At 42.1% G+C, this 23,123-nt stretch overlaps 1 protein-coding gene across 7 annotated transcripts in view; it reads right to left on the bottom strand.

Moving 5' to 3' along the window:
* The window catches only part of LOC110530432 (phosphatase and actin regulator 1), a 91,172-nt gene that overhangs the window by 48,558 nt on the left and 19,491 nt on the right, over positions 1 to 23,123 (bottom strand). For 3 of the 7 annotated variants that reach the window (XM_021613489.2, XM_021613490.2, XM_036986063.1), the window contains exon 1: positions 10,486 to 11,233. The exons of 2 other annotated variants lie outside the window; for them this stretch is intronic. In XM_021613489.2, the coding sequence (XP_021469164.1) occupies positions 10,486 to 10,795 (310 nt within the window). In that variant the 5' untranslated portion in view covers positions 10,796 to 11,233. 2 more of the 7 variants (XM_036986064.1, XM_036986065.1) reach the window with 2 other exon arrangements.

Genomic DNA, 23,123 nt, shown 5'->3' with positions numbered 1-23,123 from the left:
TAAAAGATGGTATTAAACCCAAAATGGCTTTGTAAATAAAAGTATACGAGTGACTAAAGGCCAGCCATCCCTGGTATATAATGTACAGTGGTGCGTAAGCGTTTTGCAGTTTAAAATAAATCTCAATGCTCCATGGTAAAGGGTGTTAATTTATCACACACTGAGCGGAACTATTCATAAAATATCACCCTAGTCTCATATAGGCATATATGTAGCCGATACTAACCTCCTTTTGGCTTCAAAAGAAAAACAGGCCTTATTCTTAAAATAAAATCCCAACCTCAGTTTCAATTATTATTTTTTTTAATATGCAATAACAAAAAATGTTTTTAAAGGCAGTCAATTACAAGTCCAAGATAGATAGATAGATATATATAGATATATATATATATATCTGAGGTTATAGCCTCAATATCATTGCCCTGAGAGGTAGTAAAAGGTGAGATTCAGGTCTATTTCTTGCTTTAGAAAACACCATTAGTTTAGTCAGCATTGAGGATGGGCTTCAATTGATACAAAGGTATGTTGAACAGTATAAAAAGCAGTTTTAGTTCTGTAAAGCTTTTGTGAGACACGAGGCACAATAAAAAAATAACAGTATCAGGATAAGTGAAGTTGCATATTTTACACGTCTAAATTATTTATAATAGTGAAGAGGTGACCAAGTACAGCGCCCTGGGGCACACCATTACAGAGAGACAATTGAACAGACATGAGCCCATCAAATTGAGTTCTATCAGATAGTAAACCATGCTCAGAAAGACCTACGCTCGACAATCTCTGCCTCAGTATAGCATGATCAACTGTAACAAATTGTATTTGTCACATACACATTTGGCAGATGTTATTGCGAGTGAAGTGAAATGCTTCTACATCCGACAGTGCAGCAGTATCTAGCATGAACAATTCCACAACAAAACCTAATACACACAATCTAGTAAAAGAATAATGTATAAGTATAAAATATATGGATGAGCAGTGAGCGGCTAAGATGCAATAGATAGGATACAGTAAATACATATGAGATGAGTAATGCGAGATATGTAAACATTATTCAAGTGGCATTACTAAAGTGACTAGTGTTCCATTTATTAAAGTGGCCAATGATATCAAGTCTGTAGGTAGGCAGCTGCCTCTGTGCTAGTAGTGGCTCTTTAACAATCTGATGACCTTGAGTTTGAAAAACTGCGTCTATCTCTGTCCCAGCTTTGATGCATCTGTACTGACCTCACCTTCTGGATGGAAGCGGGGTGAACAGGCAGTGGCTCGGGTGGTTATTGACCTTGATTATCTTTTTTGCCTTCCTGTGGCATCAGGTGTTGTAAGTCTTCTGGAGGGCAGGTAGTTTGCCCTCAGTGATGCGTTGCGCAGACCGCACCACCCTCTGGAGAGCCCTGCGGTTGTGGGCAGTGCAGTTGCCGTACCAGGTGTTGATACAGCCCGAAAGGATGCTCTCAATTGTGCACTTGTAAAAGTTAGTGTTGGTTTTTGGTGACAAGCCACATTTTTTTTTCAGCCTCAAGGTTGTTGCGCTTTCTTCACCACACTGTGTGCGTGGACCATATCAGTTTGTTGGTGATATGTAGACAGAGGAACTTAACTTTCCACCTTCACTGCTTTCACTTCGATGTGGATATGGGGGTGTTCCCTTTGCTGTTTCCTGAAGTAAACGATCACTTTTGTTTTGCTGACATTGAGTGAGGTTATTTTCCTGACACCACACTGAGGTCCCTCACCTCCTCCCTCTAGGCGGTCTCATCGTTGTTGATAATCAAGCCTTGCACTGTAGTGTCGTCTGCAAACTTGATGATTTGAGTTGGAGGCGTGCATTGCCACACAGTTGTGGGTGAACAAGGAGTACAGGAGGGGGCTGAGAACGCACCCTTGTGGGGTCCCAGTGTTGAGGATCAGTGGAGATGTTTCCTACCGTCATCACCTGGGGGCGGCTCGTCAGGAAGTCCAGGACCCAGTTGCACAGGGCGGGGTCGAGACCCAGGGTCTCAAGCTTAATAATGAGCTTGGAGGATAGTATGGTGTTGAATGCTGAGCTGTAGTCAATGAACAGCATTCTTACATTAGATATTCCTCTTGTCCAGATGGGATAGGGCAGTGTGCAGTGATGGCGATTGCATTGTCTGTGGATCTATTGGGCCGGTAAGCAAATTGAAGTGGGTCTAGGGTGACCGGTAAGGTAGAGGTGATACGATCCTTGATTAGTCTTTCAAAGTACTTCATGATGACAGTGAGTGCCGACACTGACACCGAGTACTACGGGGCGATAGTCATTTAGTCCAGTTACATTAGCTGTCTTGGGAACAGGAACAATGGTAGCCATCTTGAAGCATGTGGGGACAGCAGACTGGGATAGGGATTGTTTGATTATGTCCGTAAAACACCTTGCCAGCTGGTCTGCGCATGCTCCGAGGACGCGGCTAGGGATGCCCTTTGGGCCGGCTCCCCTGCGAAGGTTAACACGTTTAAATGTTTTACTCATTTCAGCCATTGAGAAGGAGAGCCCACAAGCTTTGGTAGCGGGCCGCGTCGGTGGCACTGTATTGTCCTCAAAGTGTGCAAAAAAAGTCTATTAATTTGTCTGGAAGCAAGACGTCGATGTCTGTGACGGGGTTGGTTTTCTTTTTGTAATCCATGATTTTCTGTAGACCCTGCCAACATACGTTGTGTTTGAGCCGTTGAATTGCAACTCCACTTTGTTGCTATACTGAAGCTTTTCTTATTTGATTGGGAATAACTACACTGTTTGTATTCGGCCACGTTTCCAGTTGCCTTGCCATGATAAAAAAAATACAGGGGTACGTGCTTTTAGTTTTGCGAATGCTGCCATCAGTCCACGGTTTCTGGTTAGGGAAGGTTTTAATAATCACAGTGGGTACACCATCTCCTATACACTTCCTTATAAAATTGCTCATAGAGTCAGCGTATACATCAAATGTTATTGTCTGAGGCTACCCGGAACATATTCCAGTCCACGTGATCGAAGCAATCTTGAAGCGTGGAATCCGATTGGTCAGACCAGCGTTGGATAGACCTAAGCACGGGTGCTTCCTGTTTTAGTTTCTGCCTATAGGAGGGGAACAACAAGATGGAGTCATTGTCGGATTTACCAAAAGGAGGGCAGTGGAGGGCCTTGTATGCGTCGCAGAAGTTATAGTAGCAGTGGTCGAGCGTGTTACTCGCTCGTGTACTGCAATCGATATGCTGATAGAATTTAGGTAGCCTTGTTCTCAAATTAGCATTGTTGAAATCCCCAGCTACAATAAATGGTTTCCAGTTTGCATATAGGCCAGTGAAGTTCCTTGATGGTCTTGGTATCCGCTTGCGGGGGTGATATACACGGCTGTGATGATAACGGAGGAGAATTCTCTTGGGAAATGATTGAGAAATTCTAGAACAAAAGGACTTGAGTTATTGTATGTTGGGCCAAAATTGGTGGCTGACTAAATACTTTTTTGCCCCACTGTATATAAGTGGTTCAGCTGTGAAATCAGCTGCCACTTAAAAAAAATAAAAAATAAAAATCAGGGGTCAAGATTCAAGACCTGCAGGCTCTCTCTGATATAAGGATTTCACAGCTTTGATGTACCTTCTGCACTGAGAATGGCATCCACAGGGTTGTACAGAGAGAGTACACTGAATCAAACAGCCTACCTGATGATACAAAAAGTGCTCATTGAAACAATTCAGCATTTCAGTTGTCATTCACAGCAACAGAGTCCTTCAAAACATATGACGGTAATTCATTAACATTAATTTGACCAGACAGCCTGAATGTTTTGGAAGGCTGTTAAGTCTATCAGTGATAAGACAGATTTGGCCTTCCTGAGAAGAGATTAACACTGGTTTCATATCTACCTAAAAAGTAGCCAATCAGCATCAGAACATGATTTCCTTGCCTTAGCTCAGGCTAGATTTATATTTACGAATACTATTAAACAGCTCAGAAGAAAACCATTGATTATCACGCCCTTTATCTCAGAACCTGTGGAATGGGGTGTTTGTTTACTATTTGAAAGAAAACATGAAAGAATTTCCTGGCAGTTTCCACATCAGGAATAAGCCCAATTCTTGCTCCAGTCAAAATAAAACAAAATCATGAAGAAAGCCTGCTCATTAAAAATCTTCTCTTACGAATTAAGCATGGGTTTGTTTTAGGAACCTTAGTATTTTTAACAGCAACAGCACACATGGTCACTTAAATCATTACAGAAAACACCAACCGCAGAATATTTACGTGAAACGTATGTCAATATCAAATCAGGGTCGATTTCTCTGGACATTTGAGATTTGGGCGGGTGGGTGAGTTAATCAACTGGGTAAGATTCATAGAATAACAATACATTTTAAAATACATCAGACACCAGTTGATATCACCAAATCAAGATAATTTCACTGTAAAGAGGTTTAGACTTAAGGTGCATCAGAGAAGAAAATGCATCACAGAGAGCAGAGGGGGGTCTATAACAGCCAATCACAGTTATGGAGAGATCCTTTGAAACCTCAAGATTCAAAGCAAGAAATTCCAACTGTTTACAAATAGTTTCAAATAGCCACACTTACAAGGAATTTAGTCTTTACATATATAGCCACACCCACCTTTCTTAACTCCATCAGTGCGATACACATTGTAACCATTTATACAATACAAATAGCCTTATCAAGAACAGACTTGCTGAGCCAGGTTTCAGAAAATAAAATTACATTAGCATCAGTTGATTTAGCCTAAATCCTAACTCCCAATGTTAGACAACACGCTGTGTACATTTTAAATGAAGAATACCAAGACCAGTTTAGATATAAAATCAGAGGGGGTTTGGAGACATTGCATCAGGGCCAGATTGCAAGTTACCTAATATCAACAAAATAAGAATAACTAGGCACCTCTTTAATAACCTTGCACTGCTTCTCTGTAAGAGACTTACTGCAAGTGAATTCTACAAGTGAGTTTCCAGACAATACAGTCATTTAAAACCATTAGACTTAGTAACAAGTTCGTACTGTTCATCATGACACAAACACATAGGCACTTGAATGAGTGGACCGAGTGAAAAAGAGTGAGTTCCTGCACACACAATGTCTAATGGAGGGGAAAGCACATTGTTGATGGGTGAGTACATCTGACAATGTTCATTTTCTCCAGAGTTCAGTAAAGTCAATGCGCAAAGCAATACCATAAATTGTCATTTTTCTCTGAGAGATGTAAGAAATAGAGGCCAAGGAAAGGGGAGAGGGACTGACTGTATACATGTATGCTGACCACACCACTTGCGTGCGCATGTTGATTTTGTTCACCCACAGATCCGCTCAGGACACGCAGGTTGAAATGTCAAAACAAACTCTGGACCAACTATATTAATTTGGGAACATTAAAAAAGCATTACAACATGTATGGAAATTTAGCTAGCTAGCTTGCTGTTGCTAGCTAATTTGTCCTGGGACAGAAACATTGGGTTGTTATTTTACCTGAAATACACAAGGGCCTCTACTCCAACAATTCATCCAGAGATAAAAGGGTAAACCAAGTCCTTCAGGCTTCTTCTTTGGATTTTATGGCATTTGGCACCCAACTTTAAGATGCATTACCACCACCAACTGGACTGGAGTGTGGCCCTCAGTTCATCTTTCAAATCACCCATGTGGGTATATGCTCCTAAAAACCAATGAGGAGAGGTGGGACTTGCAGTGCATCAAACAGAAGCAATCCTGTTTTAGCGCATGGAACACAGACTCTCGTTGATAGGTGCGATGACTAAGATGTATGTGTAGATGTATTTTTCAGCACACGTGACGCGGGCGGTGTGGTCAGCATGTAATCTGTATGGGAGTGTGTGCGCGCGAGTAGATTGGGGGTGGGGTCGATTTGAGAGAACGGGTTTGGGATTGTTGAGTTGCCGCTGACAACCAGGTGGAGAGCGAAAAGGAGCAGCTTGGACGAGACACTCCACAGAGGGAAAGCAGAGGATAGAACCCACATGGAAAGTGTAGATTTGCGCCACCATAAATGAAAAGGTTATTCGTAGGTTAAAAACTACTAGGCACAGACAAACGAATTGACATTGGTCCCATGTTTCATGAGCTGAAAAACATTTAAGGGCCCAGAATTTTTTCCATATGCACTAAAAGTTTATTTCTCTCAAATTGTGGACAAATTTGTTTACATCCCTGTTAGTGAGCATTTCTCATTTGCCAAGATAATCCATCCACCTGACAGGTGTGGTATATCAAGAAGCAGATTAAACAGCATGATCATTACACAGCTGCACCTTGTGCTGGGGACAATAAAGGCCTCTAAAATGTGCAGTTGTGTCACAACACAATGCCACAGATGTCTTCAGTGGAGGGAATGTGCAATTGGCATGCTGACTGCAGGAATGTCCACCAGAGCTGTTGTCAGAAAATGGAATGTTAATTTCTCTACCATAAGCCGCCTCCAATGTTTAAGATAATTTGGCAGTATGTCCAACCGACCTCATAACCGTAGACCACGTGTAACCACGCCAGCCCAGGTTCTCCACATCCGGCTTCTTCACCTGCAGGTTCGTCTGAGACCAGCCACCCGGACAGCTGATGAAACTGAGGAGTTTTTCAATCTGTAATAAAGCCTGGGCCTAGCTCCCCAGTGGCTGGGCCTTTGCCCTCCCAGGCCCACCTATGGCTGTGGCACTGCCCAGTAATGTGAAATCCATAGAAAGGGAGATAGTTGTAAACTGAATGCATTTAACTGAAATGTGTCTTCCACATTTAACCCAACCCCTCTGAATCAGAAAGATGCTGAGGGCTGCCATAATCGACATCCACTTTGTCGGTGCCCGGGGAACAGTGGGTTAACTGCCTTGCTCAAGGGCAAAACAACAGATTTTTACCTTGTCAGCTCTTGGATTTGATCCAGCAACCTTTTGGTAACTGGCCCAATGCTCTAACCACTAGATTAGGCCCCAATGAATTCATTTCAATTGACAGACTTCCTTATATGAACTAACCCAGTCAAATCTTTGAAATTGTTGCATTTATAGTTTTGTTCAGTATAATTTCATGCACTTCTACTCATTTTGCCATGGGGTGGAGAGAAATTACCCGTTTTTAATATGATATCTGATGATCAATGAGGGCCTCCAGGTCAGTAATTCGACCATGATTACTACAGGTTTAGATCGCCCCAAAAATACAACATTTTTAAATTGCACCTTGTGTAATCAACTAGTAACAGTAAGTTGAGACCCTGACAGTTGCTAAAAAGTATTACGATGCGGGGGAATTGGGGATACCGATATCAATACGGTACGCTACAATACACAAAACTCTGTTGGTAAATGGCTGACCCTGGCCGTGACCCCACTCTCGGAAGATTTCTCAGGGGGAGTTTGGAAATGTTTTTTGCATATCTCATTCACACACGCGTATAATACACACTTGTAGATGTGTGAAATAGGAAATAAGCACCCACCAAATTATTACACACACAGGCTACAGAAGCAGTAATTAAGCCCATAGACAACCAACCTACAATCTTTGGCTTATAACAGTTCCATAGTGATAATTATATTATATACTGCCCTGATGAGAGCCATGCAATCTGCCACTTCAGCTATAACTAGGCTACTTTCTTACAGTTCAGCTCTAAAAGTGATAACGGATTGCTACATGGGGCTGTAGTTCAGCTGTATGAGATGACCTCTAGCTCAGGGACAGGAGACAGTGCGTCAGTCACTACAGTGTCACACCACCACAGCGTTCATAATTCAAATGACATCACTGCAGGAGCTCCACTGGGGTTAAGGTTATATGGTATAGCACAGTGTTTCCAAAACTAGGTCCTGGAGACCTTGAGGGATGCACGATTTGTTTTTTTCTACACAGCAGATTCAAATTATCAAAGACTAATGAGTTGAATATTTAAGTCAGCTGTGTAGCGCTAGGGCAAAAAACAAAACATGCACCCTTTCGGGGTGACCAGGACTGAGTTTAGGAAACACTGCTCTAGCAAGATTCATTCAGAACCAAGGCAGACATGAATGCAGTGAAACCAGTAACACAGACCATTACTCAAATGCACTGTCTGACGCCTCATAGCCACAATTCTGCCACAGCTCTGTCTAGAAATAGATCAGATTCAATGCTAATTGAATCCAGGTGATGTTTCAAATGACTTCAAATGAAGTCCAATAAGAAAAACAGAATTCACTAACCATTGTCAACTCTGCATTTGAGACAACAGCCAGCCACACACTTCCTAGTCTTGTAGACAGGGATGCAAATTGAAAGTGACAGTTTATTTTTCATCTGTGTTTGGTGAAAGATACTCCCATAGCTGCCCGTTAACGTGCCAAACATCCTCGAGACATCCTTCAGAACTCATCATATTGCGTGAGCAGCAGCCAAATGAATAAAAAGTACTTTGCAGCAAAGTCAAAGTTACACTCTTCTTCCAACTCAACAAAAACTCTCAAGAGAAAACTACAAAGACTTTAAGAATAAGATAAAAGGGCTTTAAACTGTAGGCTACTATATCACTAGTGTTTCTTTACCAGCATGTATTCCCTGATAAACACATATATACTCCTCTGGCCAGTTACCCAGAACCAGATTTAGCCTAGTCCTTGAACGAATATTAATCTGGGTACTGGAAACTGAACCCTCATGTTTCATTACATCCTCATAATCATATTGGCTTCATGCAGGGTTAGGGTGGGGTAGGGTGAAACAGCACAGCAGGGGACTGAGAATGACCACTTCAGGTGCTACTCAGTAGGAGGAGAGGATTTTGGGTAGTGGAGTCAGGCATTTGAGGGGGGGCTCTTGGCCAATTCTACACCACGCCAGGAACCAGCTCCAAAAATACCTGTCAAACACACAACACAAATATAATTTATCTAAGTCTACAATGCCATGTAGCTATTCTATTGTAGCTGCTGCTACATCGTTTCATACCACTCTTTGCCAGAAATAGTACATTGTAGATGCCTGTTTTTCATGATGCATTTGTTTGACCCACTACACATAGTTTTGCACTATGGGATGTTGTTACAAAGTGTTGCATTGTGAAATGTGTACCTAATGCAACAGAGTGAGTAAGTGGTTTAAGCACTTTAACCCTCGCAAGGCTGCCGACCTAGACGGCATTCCAAGCCACATCCTCAGAGCATGCACAGACCAGCTGGCTGGAGTATTTACAGGCATATTCAATCTCGCCATATCCCGGTCTGGTGGACATCTTAAAGCAAGTGGGGACAACATTGTTCCTGTCCCCAAGAAAGCGACGGTAACTGAACTAAATGATCATTGTACCGTAGCATTCACTTCTGTCATCATGAAGTGCTTTGAGAGGCTAGTTAAGGACCATGTTACCTCCACCTAACCCACCACAATTTGTATATCGCCACAACAGATCCACGGACGACGCAATCGCCATTGCACTGCCCTATCCCACCTGGACAAGGAAAATACCTATGTAAGAATGCGGTTCATCGACTGCAGCTCAGCCTTCAACACCATAGTGCCCTCTAAGCTCAGTGCCCAAGGTCTGAACCCCTGCGCAACTGGGTCCTGGACTTCCTGATGGGCCAACCACAGGTGGTGAAGGTAGGCAACAACACCTCCGCCACGCTAATCCTCATCACCAGGGCCACACGCCCTGCCCTCCAGGTCATCTACAGTACCCGGTGTCACAGAAAGGCCAAGAAGATCATCAAGGACCTCAGCCACCCGAGCCACGGCCTGTTCACCCCGCTACCATCTAGAAGGCTGAGACAGTACAGGTGCATCAAAACTGGGATTGAGAAACAGCTTCCATCTTCAGGCCATCAGACCCTTAGAGTCACGACTAGCACAGTACCCTGCCCTGAACCTTAGTCACTGTTCTAGCTGGTTACTACTCAGTACTCTGCCCTGCACCTTAGAGATTGCTGCCCAATGTACATAGTAATGGAACACTTCACTTTAATTAATGTTTACAAGCCGTTTTACCCACTTCGTGTATTCTAGTCAATGCTCATATATATATACACACACACACACACACACACACACACACACACACACACACACACACACACGAAGGCATTATTGCAGTGAAATGGTTGTTTGTAGCTCCATCTGCGATAACAGCTTCAAATCCGTTAACGCCACCAATACACTTTGATTTCCTAATGAAGGCAGTGTAAATAATGTGGTAAAGAAGGTAGCCTACAGAGCATAGCCTCCTCGATTACACAGAGCAACGCAGTCAAGCCTCAACTGGAATTGTTGCGCGCCTGTGATTGATGTTACCAGGATTAAATACGTCAAGACATTTTCACCTCTAGGATAAAGATTTGCAGAATGGACAAACAAGAACGCATGTGTCCCCCCTATTGAGCGTGCTCAATTAAACCAGCGTTTGTTTGATGGCCAGCAGAGATGAAGCGAGACTGTGCCACAATCAATGACTGTTATATGGGCATAATGCATCCATATGCAGCAAGACTTACTCACCGTCCTGGGTTTCGTTCCCGCGACTGCAGTTGCTGCAAATGTGTTTGATCTCTTTTCCGATGTGACAGTGTATCATGAAGGGCATATTGTTATTCTGGTGATGCTGGTGGTTGGTTTGCTGATGCTTGGTTTGTTGCCCTTTCTTATTGTTGTTGAGAGACATCATTCTGACCAGGTAAAATGCCTTCTTCGGTTTCTCCACCGCCACGGGCATATTGTTTTCCATGTAGCCCGTGTTGTTGAACCAACTCCCATGCATGGTGGTGGGCGCAGTATCCGCCGCCATGGGGTAGTTGCCCGATTTGAACATGGATAGACGAAAATTAATTTGCGTCTAAATGCAAGGCATACCGGGACGGGGTTTTAAACGAACGGCTCCCTAAACGAACGGCTCCCCGATTCCTACCTGACCTCAACCAATCGCAACGCTTTCGATCTTGAGCGCTTCCTTAAACCCCTTCGTCTCTTCTATCAACGACGACAGATATAATATTGTATATTCCAAACCTGGACCTGGATTCCGATCTCGCTCACTCACACCGGGCTGCCTCCGGAATGCCAAGGGCAGAATTCAAAACCACGGATATTATTATACTATGATGTAGACCATTGCTGCTATAGGCTACTTTACAGCTTGTCCCAAAATAATGACTGATAGTGAAATAGAGTGAGTGAATTGCTGTGCCTGTCTCTCCCTCAATACCCATCCTCGTCTGCAAAACTAATCCGCAAGTGAGCATATGATTGGCTACCTACCCAGAGCGCACCCCTGCAGTAATATAGTCTACAGACAGAAAGAAAGTAACGGGTTTGAACCAAATTATAGGCTCCAACTATAGGCCTACATGATAGTTTGGATAGAGAGCTTTCTCATACTTGATTGGACAGGCATACTTGATTGGACAGGCAATTATACTCCAATTGAACACAATTCACTGCTGATCTTGTTATGATAGTGTTAAATATTCATCCTAAGAGACAGTATAATAAAATGTGCCGTTATAGCAAAACACACACATACACACACACACACTGCTGAAGAGGAGAGATATTAAAATGTTTGTGCACGAAGCAAAATTATCTTGTCATTTTAGAAGAAATTTAATTAGTAGCCTGCTTACTTTAATTAATGTATTTTTCTGCCATTGTGCCAACTATCCTTGTAATATACATAGATAGATAGTCATTAGCCCTAAAGTTCCTGGCAAGAATATTCAATAGGCCTATAGTGCATCCTTTTTTAGCAATAAACTAGTCACCAGCTACTGTCTCTTCATGGGTTTGGGCTACATCACACATCTCCTTCAATGGACATATATTCAGTGGTGTAAAATACTTAAGTAAAAATACTTAAGTACTACTTAAGTAGTTTTTGGGGGTATCTGTACTTTACTATTAATATTTTTGACAACATTTACTTTTACTTCACTACATTCCGAAATAAAATAATGTACTTTTTACTCAATACATTTTCCTTGACACCCAAAAGTACTCAATACGGAAATGGTCCAATTCACGGAAATATCAAGAGAACACGTGGTCATCCCTACTGTCTCTGATCTCTCAGACTCACTAAACACAAATGCATCATTTGTAAATGATGATGGAGTGTGCCCCTGGCTATCTGTACATTTTCAAAACAAGAAAATGGTGCGGTCTGCTTTGCTAAATATAAGGAATTTTAAATGATTTCTACTTTTAGTTTAACTTTTGACACTTAAGTATATTTTCACAATTATTAGGCTCCTTGAAAGGAGGTGGAGAGCCATGGTATATGCCAGAGGAGGCTGGTGAGTGGAGGACGGCTCATAAAAATGAATGGAATGGAGTGAATGGAATGGTATCAAACACATAGAAAACAAGGTGTTTGATGTGTTTGAGACCAATCCATTAATTTAGTTCCAGCCATTACTATGAGACTGTCCTCCCCATTTGAAGTGCTGCCCAATGCTCGAAAGGGGGACAAGTCAAGAAAGTAAATCATGATGCAAGTCATGGGAGGGAGGGAGGGAGGGAGGGAGGGAGGGGGGTGCACAGTCATGGGATCTATCATACCATAACAAGTGCACTATACCAACGCGTCATGACGTTTTTTCAAATCCTGAAGGAGGAGGTAGATCTTGTCCTCTGATATATTAATCTAGACATGCAACAGGAGAGTTGGGTATAGCCTGTCGTGCGTAATGGCCGACGCTGCCACCCCATAGCCATGCAGTCCCTTCCCCTTGCACTCTGCATCTCGCTACTCACAAATTTAAACTCCAGAAGTTAAATGAGGCAGTAATAAGGCTGCAGCTTTAATATAGGGAAGATATCTAAAGGTCTCCATGGTGTTTTCAATCATGTTTCAGGGTGAAAATTGATGTTCCTCTCAATGAACTGTGTATTATTCCAGTGACATCAAAGCCCCTATCTGAAATGAGGGACAAAGGCACCTGATTTTCCAACTGCTGCCACAGGTCAAAGCGTTGGAGTCAATGCCCTTGGCCATTTTTCGATTACAGAATTTCACCATGTGCTATTCCCACCACCCTTTAGGTCGATGGACAGTAAGGTTCTCTATACTTCCAGACTCTTGTCAGATAGTATTTATGGAGTTCCAGGTGTGAACAGGGAGTACAGGAGGGGACTAAGCACACACCCCTGTGGGGCCCCTGTGTTGAGGGTCAGAGTGGCGTAGGTGATGTTGCCTATCCTCACCACCTGGGGTCGGCCCATCAGGAATTCCAGGATCCAGTTGCAGAGGGAGGTGTTCAGATCCAGAGTCCTAAGCTTGGTGATGAGCTTTGAGGGGACAATTTTTTAACATTTTTTATTTTACCTTTATTTAACTAGGCAAGTCAGTTAAGAACAAATTCTTATTTTCAATGACGGCCTAGGAACAGTGGGTTAACTGCCTGTTCGGGGCAGAACGACAGATTTGTACCTTGTCAGCTCGGGGATTCGAACTTGCAACCTTTCGGTTATTAGTCCAACAATGGTGTTGACTGCTAAGCTGTAGTCAATGAACAGCATTCTCTTATTCCTTTTATCTGGGTGGGTGAGGGCAGTGTGGAGAGCAATTGAGATTGCGTCATCTATGGATCTGTTGGGGTGGTGTCCAAATTGGAGTGGGTCTAGGGTGTCTGGGATGGTGGAGTTAATGTGTGCAATAACCAGCCCCTGTGGGGATCACAGACTGGAACAAGGAGAGGTTGAAAATGACTCTGAATTTGCCTGCCGGCTGTTCTGCACATGATCTGAGAAAGCACCCTGGAATACCATCGGGCCCCACGGCCTTGCGGGTGTTGACCTGATTAAAGGCCTTTCTCACGTCGGCCTCGGAGAGCGAGATCGCCCAATCCTCTGGCTCGGTGACGGCCCTCACACCCGGCACAATGTTGCTGTCAAACCTGCATAAAATGCACTGAGTTCATCTGGTAGAGAGGCATCATTGGGCAGATCAAGGTTGGGTCTTCTTTTGTAATCTATAATGAACTGTAGCCCTAGCCACATGCGTCGGAGCCTGTGTATTATTATTCCACCTGTATTGTCCTTTTGCTCATTTGACGACTCTGTGGAGGTCATAGTGGGACTTGTACTTATTCCTGTCCTCAGCCGTAGCCTCCGTGTTGTCTACGATAGCTCTGTGTGCAGTAGTTTAGTTTAGTTCAGCGCCAAACTCACTGCTTACAGGAATCATTGAAGTGAGACACCAGCCCTCACATAAATAGAGAGATGAAGTACACAGACATATAGGCCTCGCATTGTTGGGTTTTGAGTTTGCAAGAACGGCATTTCACTGTACTTGTGCATGTGACATTAAAAACGTTCAACTTGAACCTTGAAGCAGCACAGTGTTTAAAGCTGCATGATCCTCTCAGTGTGTCTCTCTCTCTATGCAGCTCCAGTGTTAGCGGTTGGCCCACATGACGCATGGCAGCTTTCTTATGTAACAACAAGCTGTGGATAGGGCCCAACCACATAACTTGGGCTCCTTCATAGGAAAACAAACCAAGGATGTTTTATATTCATTTTTGTCTCGGAACAAGGAAGTTTATTTTTAGCTACAAGTAGTGTTTCTTGAAGGAAAAAAAAAAACTTTTAGGCAGAGATTTTTGAAGTGACTTTGCTTAGAGTTAATTTTATACTTTAGATGTAAAAGGCTGTAGACAAGGCCCATACCGTGGAAAGGCATTTGGTCACATATTCCCTCTACAGCAGGGCAGGCACTACACCAACACCGCCACAGCCTTAAATAACCTACACCAGCATTCAAACCTATGTTCATCAAGTACAGTATTGTGATTAGTAGATTATTGTTAAATGATTTAGCTTGTTTGATAAAGTTTTGCATTTACAACATAAGTAGAGTATGACACTATGATTGCTCTTTTAGTTTATTTTGCACATTGTGTGTGTATTTTAGTTTCTGACAGAACTGGATATTGTTTGTGCTTTCTGCAGTACTACTGCTACCATATCTCACCTCATTAATCGGTTATTTTATTTGTTGTAATAATGTATATGAGTCTACCCAGCCTTTCCAGTTTCCCTAGACCGATTATGTTTCTGTCCGCAGCACGCTACCCTCAAAAAACCCTGTATTAGAAAACATACTTTTCTGTATAGTCGGTTTGTCCAAGTGGATTGGAATAGTCACTCATCCAGACAGAGAAGTACATTAATTGATCTGTTAGAGCTAATACCTAGGCCGAGACAGTACACTGTACACGCTCTGGAGAGTCCTTCTGCTGTGTTATGAGTGAGGGCGTGGCTAGGGCATGAGTCTTGCGCTGACACAAACAACCACCATGTTCGAATTCTCCCTCCACCTCGCCTCAGTTTCTACTGTTCCATTTCCTTGTCCCACTTCGCTCTCTCTCTCACTCCCTCCCTCCCTTTCTTTCACTCTCTCACCTTCTTTCCCCCTCTACCTCCCCTTCTATCGCTCCCTCTCCCTCTCCCTCTCCCTCGCACACACACACACACACACACACACACACACACACACACACACACACACACACATCTGCTGTTCACATCTGCTGTATTCCTTCCCCATAAATTTGAAAGGAAATCACATTTAAATGATAAAAGCTTGATGACTTTTTTCTCTCTCTCCTCCTCTTGGCGTGTTGAATTGTTATGCAATTATAATCTGGGAGGAACCTAATTTTCCTCCATTTAGTTACACAGTTCTTGGCTCCACCCTGAAAACTAAGCTCAATCTAACGTAATCGCTTATGTAAAGTCTGACTGAGACGCTATGAAAGAAAAGATAAATGAGGCCCGTTGAGTCTCTGGCTTCAGCTCCCTGTTTCTCATACAGTGCCTTGCGAAAGTATTCGGCCCCCTTGAACTTTGCGACCTTTTGCCACATTTCAGGCTTCAAACATAAAGATATAAAACTGCATTTTTTTGTGAAGAATCAACAACAAGTGGGACACAATCATGAAGTGGAACGACATTTATTGGATATTTCAAACTTTTTTAACAAATCAAAAACTGAAAAATTGGGCGTGCAAAATTATTCAGCCCCCGTAAGTTAATACTTTGCAGCGCCACCTTTTGCTGCGATTACAGCTGTAAGTCGCTTGGGGTATGTCTCTATCAGTTTTGCACATCGAAAGACTGACATTTTTTCCCATTCCTCCTTGCAAAACAGCTCGAGCTCAGTGAGGTTGGATGGAGAGCATTTGTGAACAGCAGTTTTCAGTTTTTTCCACAGATTCTCGATTGGATTCAGGTCTGGACTTTGACTTGGCCATTCTAACACCTGGATATGTTTATTTTTGAACCATTCCATTGTAGATTTTGCTTTATGTTTTGGATCATTGTTTTGTTGGAAGACAAATCTCCGTCCCAGTCTCAGGTCTTTTGCAGACTCCATCAGGTTTTCTTCCAGAATGGTCCTGTATTTGGCTCCATCCATCTTCCCATCAATTTTAACCATCTTCCCTGTCCCTGCTGAAGAAAAGCAGGCCCAAACCATGATGCTGCCACCACCATGTTTGACAGTGGGGATGGTGTGTTCAAGGTGATGAGCTGTGTTGCTTTTACGCCAAACATAACGTCTTGCATTGTTGCCAAAAAGTTCCATTTTGGTTTCATCTGACCAGAGCACCTTCTTCCACATGTTTGGTGTGTCTCCCAGGTGGCTTGTGGCAAACTTTAAACGACACTTTTTATGGATATCTTTAAGAAATGGCTTTCTTCTTGCCACTCTTCCATAAAGGCCAGATTTGTGCAATATACGACTGATTGTTGTCCTATGGACAGAGTCTCCCACCTCAGCTGTAGATCTCTGCAGTTCATCCAGAGTGATCATGGGCCTCTTGGCTGCATCTCTGATCAGTCTTCTCCTTGTATGAGCTGAAAGTTTAGAGGGACGGCCAGGTCTTGGTAGATTTGCAGTGGTCTGATACTCCTTCCATTTCAATATTATCGCTTGCGCAGTGCTCCTTGGGATGTTTAAAGCTCGGGAAATCTTTTTGTATCCAAATCCGGCTTTAAACTTCTTCACAACAGTATCTCGGACCTGCCTGGTGTGTTCCTTGTTCTTCATGATGCTCTCTGCGCTTTTAACGGACCTCTGAGACTATCACAGTGCAGGTGCATTTATACGGAGACTTGATTACACACAGGTGGATTGTATTTATCATCATTAGTCATTTAGGTCAACATTGGATCATTCAGAGATCCTCACTGAACTTTTGGAGAGAGTTTGCTGCACTGAAAGTAAAGGGGCTGAATAACTTTGCACGCCCAATTTTTCAGTTTTTGATTTGTTAAAAAAGTTTGAAATATCCAATAAATGTCGTTCCACTTCATGATTGTGTCCCACTTGTTGTTGATTCTTCATAAAAAAATACAGTTTTATATCTTTATGTTTGAAGCCTGAAATGTGGCAAAAGGTCGCAAAGTTCAAGGGGGCCGAATACTTTCGCAAGGCACTGTATATCTGTGTGTACACACATCACGTAAACTCTCTCTCACTCTCACTCACTCTCACACACACACACACACACACACACTATATTTTCTGAGGTGGTGATTCAGCTAGCTCAGAGTTTGTATTGGGGAGGACTGTATTAGACTGTATCACTAGCTATGTTAACAATATGACCCTGTAGGGTAACACCTTGACGACATTGCAGCTATGGTAACATAAATCCCATCCCAAGAGAGAAACATGAAATAAATGATAGCCAACAGACACAAGTTCATGCTCCAGGAGAGTGCACTGCCACTACCCAGACACAGCAAACTGCACCGCCACGCCCAGATACAGTAAAAATACAGTAAAATGGCTGAAATACATGTTTTCATAAAATCCAGCTGGTGTAAACTTTCACTTAAATTATACAGTAAGAACATTGGCAATGTGGAAAGCGTTCCACCTTGTGTCCATTATGTGAAAATGCTACAGTGGAAAGATGATAAAGATGACTTGGTATTTGTGGCTTTATAATGCTGCCACCTAGTGGTTACTCAGTTCACATCAGTCCTACTCGTTTCACAGGCTTCATTTGGGTCAGGAGTATCATAAAATACAATAAAATGTATCTCATACCTTTATATTGTTTCTAGTGCACCACATACTGTCATACTGTATGCTGTCCCAGGGACATCAAACCTTCCTTTGTATTTTTACAACAGGCCTACTCTGTACCTTAAGTGTCAGAAATGGGTAGAGTATTAACATCCATAAGGGTTGGATTCACCTGGATTCACCTGGTTGGTCGATGTCATGAAAAGAGCAGCCTAATGTTTTGTAAACTCAGTTTAGTGCCCCAGGAAATTGGTTAAATATGGGTAAATATATATATTTTTTTTATCTATCTCTCAGATATAGGACAGACACTATAAAACAAACCTCCTTTCGATTTTTTTTTTACCGTTTTTTCCATGTATGAATCTTGTTATTCAATGCTTTTCTATGGGCTAATAGCAGTAAGGCCAAATTCAATGTTTCACCAAATAATTGTTTTATAAATTATACCTAAAGGGGTTCTAAAATTAAAAATCAAATAGCTAAATGATCTTTGGTATGACCATCTTAAAACAATTCCACATGCTAGCGAAACTACCTCTTCCTTCCTTCATACTGGACACAGAGACATCAACATTTTATCCATGAGTTCATCTGACTCTGGGGAAGTAGATAAAGGGCTCCACTGCCAAAATCCCCAAGAATCCCTTTAGGGATTTTAAAGGACCTCCCAGAGGAAGTTTATGCCACTATTTCGATGTAATTTCCTGTCCTGGGATGAAATGCACATTTAGGTTCTACCTCCGAAGAATGACCAAGCCAATTCATGAATTGGTTGTGGGAATTTCCATGTGGAGTTGATAAACATCAACAAATAGGGAACTGACAGCTATCATGCTAACCTTATCTAACCTTATCTATGTACTGTATATATACTGAAAAAAATATAAATGCAACATGCAACAATTTCAGCAATTGTACTGAGTTACAGTTCATAGAAGGAAATCTATGGATTTCACATGAATGGGCAGAGGCGCCGCCACTGGGGAGCCAGGCCCAGCCAGTCAGAATTAGTTTTCCCTCACAAAATGGCTTTATTACAGACAGAAATACTCTTCAGTTTCAGCTGTCCGGGTTTCAGGTCTCAGACGATCCTGCAGGTGAAGAATCCGGATGTGGAGGTCCTGGGCTGTCGTGGTTACATGTGGTCTGTGGCTATGAGGCCAGTTGGACGTGCTGCCAAACTCGGCTTATGGTAGAGAAATTAACATTCAATTCTCTAGCAACAGCTCTGCTGGACATTCCTGCAGTCAGCATGCCAATTGCACGCTCCCTCAAAACTTGAGACAGCTGTGGAATTGTGCTGTGTGACAAAACTGCACATTTTAAAGTGGTATTTTATTGTCCCCAGCACAAGGTGCACCTGTGTAATAATCATGCTGTTTAATCAGCTTCTTGATATGCCACCCTTGTCAGGTAGATGGATTATATTGGCAAAGGGGAAAAGCTCCCTAACAGGGATGTAAACAAATTTGTGCACAAAATTTGAGAGAAATAAGCTTTTCGTGCGTATCAGACATTTCTGTGATTTTTTGTATTTCAGCTCATGAAACATGGATAGTATAGCTAGCTAGCTATCTTGCTAACCTTATCTAGCTAGCTTATGTTATCTGTGTTGCTGTTTTTGTTTTACTACACCTTATTCAAAAGATTAGCCAGTTGCCTCTATGGCCGATTCTGGAGCTGGATTTGTCATAAGCATTGATTTAGGGAAAACTTTGCCACAGATGGCCTTTGACTTCTTTGACTTCGCCATTTATTGTTATTAAATTGCGCCCATGAATCCTCCATATAAATAGTTGGAAAGAATAAGATGAAGCTCTGGTAATATGGCGGCTGCCACCGGGTCAGCCAAGTCAGCCCATGCTCATGGTTCTCACATGGAAGTGAAATGAGAGGCTACAATGATCATTCATGCCACAAATTACATGTAACTATACGTTCCTTGAATTGTCTTTCACTGGGGTCTTTTCATTATCTGGATAGACACTTGTGGTTTCAATCTTACATTATACCAATCAAAGCATTGGAGCGTGTAGTGAAGAAAAACGTTAGTGGTCAAAACCATTCATCTTGTGGCGAGTGGGTTTGCAAAATGCTATCATGCCATGCAATTATACCATTTAGAAAATGGCCATATACTGTATATATATATATATATATATATATATATATATACAATATACACATATATATATATATATATATATACATATTTTTATATATTTTTTTATTTTATTTTATCCAGACTAGCTCAAAAACAGGTGAAAATGTACAAATGATCCAATGGATTATGATAATTATTTGGTAAAAAAAAAGTGGAGATCCAAAAACATAACTTTGCTCCCCCTATTTTATTTGATCCATGGGTGAGGGGGCCAAGTGGACACAAGGCTGTTTGGCTCATCTCAGGCACAAAGAGGTATAACTTTGCAGCTGTTTCTGATTAATAACCAATGTTAAGTGGTAACATTCAAATAAAACCCAGGCCTGAAACAAAACACAGGCTGAAAATAATGTCATCTCATAGGAAAAGACACTGCCTTCACATGGATTTGCATGAAGTGGGCAGTTCAGATCGATCACTTCAAGCCCAAATATATCATACTTTGACGAAAACTATGACTTTATGACTTGAATCCTTGTGCAACATCAAGCTCCGTCCATGGTCTTTCAGCTCGAAAAAATGGATTTCTACTGGTGTGGGCGTTTAAAACAGCAATATGCAGTTCAAACATCAACAAAGCAGACACCCTCCCACAGATTTGGCAAACAGCTGAGGGATGGGGCTGGAGAAATGTATCCACTCTCAAATTCATAGACCGAGCTATGGATGCAAGACGTGATATCAAAATGATAGTTTTAACCATGTTTTGAAGCTATGCTGTACAGGAAAAAAGTATGTATTTACCTGCTTTGTTGAATATTGATAGTCTGTGAGTATAGTCAAGGAGATAGAGATGACCTGAGGAGTAGAACAAATACCTATTTGTTTCTAATCATCTTTGCTTACTAAGCCGGGGGGGGGGGGGGGGGGGGGTGATAAATAACACTGGTGCACATAACCACAAGACGAACACAAGGTAGATCATGATGCCCTGATCTGCCGGGGAGGGGTGGTACCAGCCATGACTAAGCATTTTTAGGTCTGCTATATAGGACCTCTGTTTATTTCTGTATTGTGAACTTTCGGCCTCACGCTCAAGAGTGTGGGGTCGACCAGCTTAATTATTGCAATTCTTATTAAATAAAGACGATTGTTTGAAGAAATGACAAAGTCTCACTCACTTGGTTAGAATTTCCACCACAATACAGGGTTTGTTTACAATTACATTAAAATAGATTACAAATAGATTATATGTTGGGTTTGCTGGGGTCAGACCATTTACAGTTGAAGTCTGAAGTTTACATACACTTACGTTGGAGTCATTAAAACTAATTTTCAACCACTCCACAAATTTCTTGATAACAAACTAGTTTTGGCAAGTCGGTTAGGACATCTACTTTGTGCATGACACAAGTCCTTTTTCCAACAATTGTTTACATGCAGATTATTTCACTAATAATTCCCTGTATCACAATTCCAGTGGGTCAGAAGTTTACATACACAAAGTTGACTGTGCCTTTAAACAGCTTGGAAAATTCCAGAAAATTATGTCATGGCTTTAGAAGCTTCTGATAGGCTAATTGACATAATTTGAGTCAATTGGAGGTGTACCTGTGGATGTATGTCAAGTCCTTTGCTTGACATCATGGGAAAATCAAAAGAAATCAGCCAAGACCTCAGAAGAAAATTGTAGACCTCCACAAGTCTGTTTCATCCTTGGGAGCAATTTCCAAACGCCTGAAGGTACCATGTTCATCTGTACAACACCATGGGACCACGCAGCCATCATACCGCTCAGGAAGTAGACACGTTCTGCCTCCTAGAGATTAACGTACTTTGGTGCGAAAATATCAAATCATTCCCAGTACAACAGCAAATGACCTTGTGAAGATGCTGGAGGAAACAGGTACAAAAGTATTTATATCCACAGTAAAAACAAGTCCTATATCAACATAACCAGGAAGGCCGCTCAGCAAGGAAGAAGCCACTGCTCCAAAACCGCTACAAAAAAGCTAGGCTACGGTTTGCAACTGCACATGGGGACAAAGATATTACTTTTTGGAGAAATGTCTTCTGGTCTGATGAAACAAAAATAGAACTGTTTGGCCATAATGACCATCATTATGTTTGGAGGAAAAAGGGGGAGGTTTGCAAGCCGAAGAACACCATCCCAACCGCGAAGCACAGGGGTGGCAGCATCATGCTGTGGGGGTGCTTTGCTGCAGGAGGGACTGGTGCACTTCACAAAATAGATGGCATCATGAGGCAGGAAAATGATGTGGATATATTGAAGCAACATCAGTCAGGAAGTTAAAGCTTGGTCGCAAATGTGTCTTCCAAATGGACAATGACCCCAAGCATACATCCAAAGTTGTGGCAAAAGGGCTTAAGGACAACAAAGTCAAGGTGTTGGAGTGCCCATTATAAAGCCCTGACCTCAAACCTATAGAAAATTTGTGGGCAGAACTGAAAAAGCATGTGCGAGCAAGGAGGCCTACAAATCTGGCTCAGTTACACCAGCTCTGTCAGGAGGAATGGGCCAAAATTCAGCAAACTTATTGTGGGAAGCTTGTGGAAAGCTACCCGAAACGTTTGACCCAAGTTTAACAATTTAAAGGCAATGCTACCAAATACTAATTGAGTGTATGTAAACTTCTGACCCACTGGGAATGTGATGAAAGAAATTAAAGCTGAAATAAATCATTCTCTCTACTATTTTTCTGACATTTCCCATTCTTAAAATAAATTGGTGATCCTAACTGACCTAAGACCTGGTATTTTTACTAGGATTAAATGTCAGGAATTGTGAAAATGTATTTGGCTAAGGTGTATGTAAACATCCGACTTCAACTGTGTAGTAGATAGAGGACTCTAGTGCCCAAAAGCCTGTTTTAGCATGGGCAACGCCATCAAGGACTTTCACCATTTTTAAGTAGTCAACTGGGTAGGACTTCCTATGGGTTGAGGAAGGATCCCATAATTCCATCATCAGGAGGA

The sequence above is a fragment of the Oncorhynchus mykiss genome, chromosome 8 (genome assembly GCF_013265735.2).
Source record: "Oncorhynchus mykiss isolate Arlee chromosome 8, USDA_OmykA_1.1, whole genome shotgun sequence".
Taxonomy (NCBI): domain Eukaryota; kingdom Metazoa; phylum Chordata; class Actinopteri; order Salmoniformes; family Salmonidae; genus Oncorhynchus; species Oncorhynchus mykiss.
Note: the sequence above shows the minus strand (reverse complement) of the source record. Positions and strands in the feature narration are given on the sequence as shown.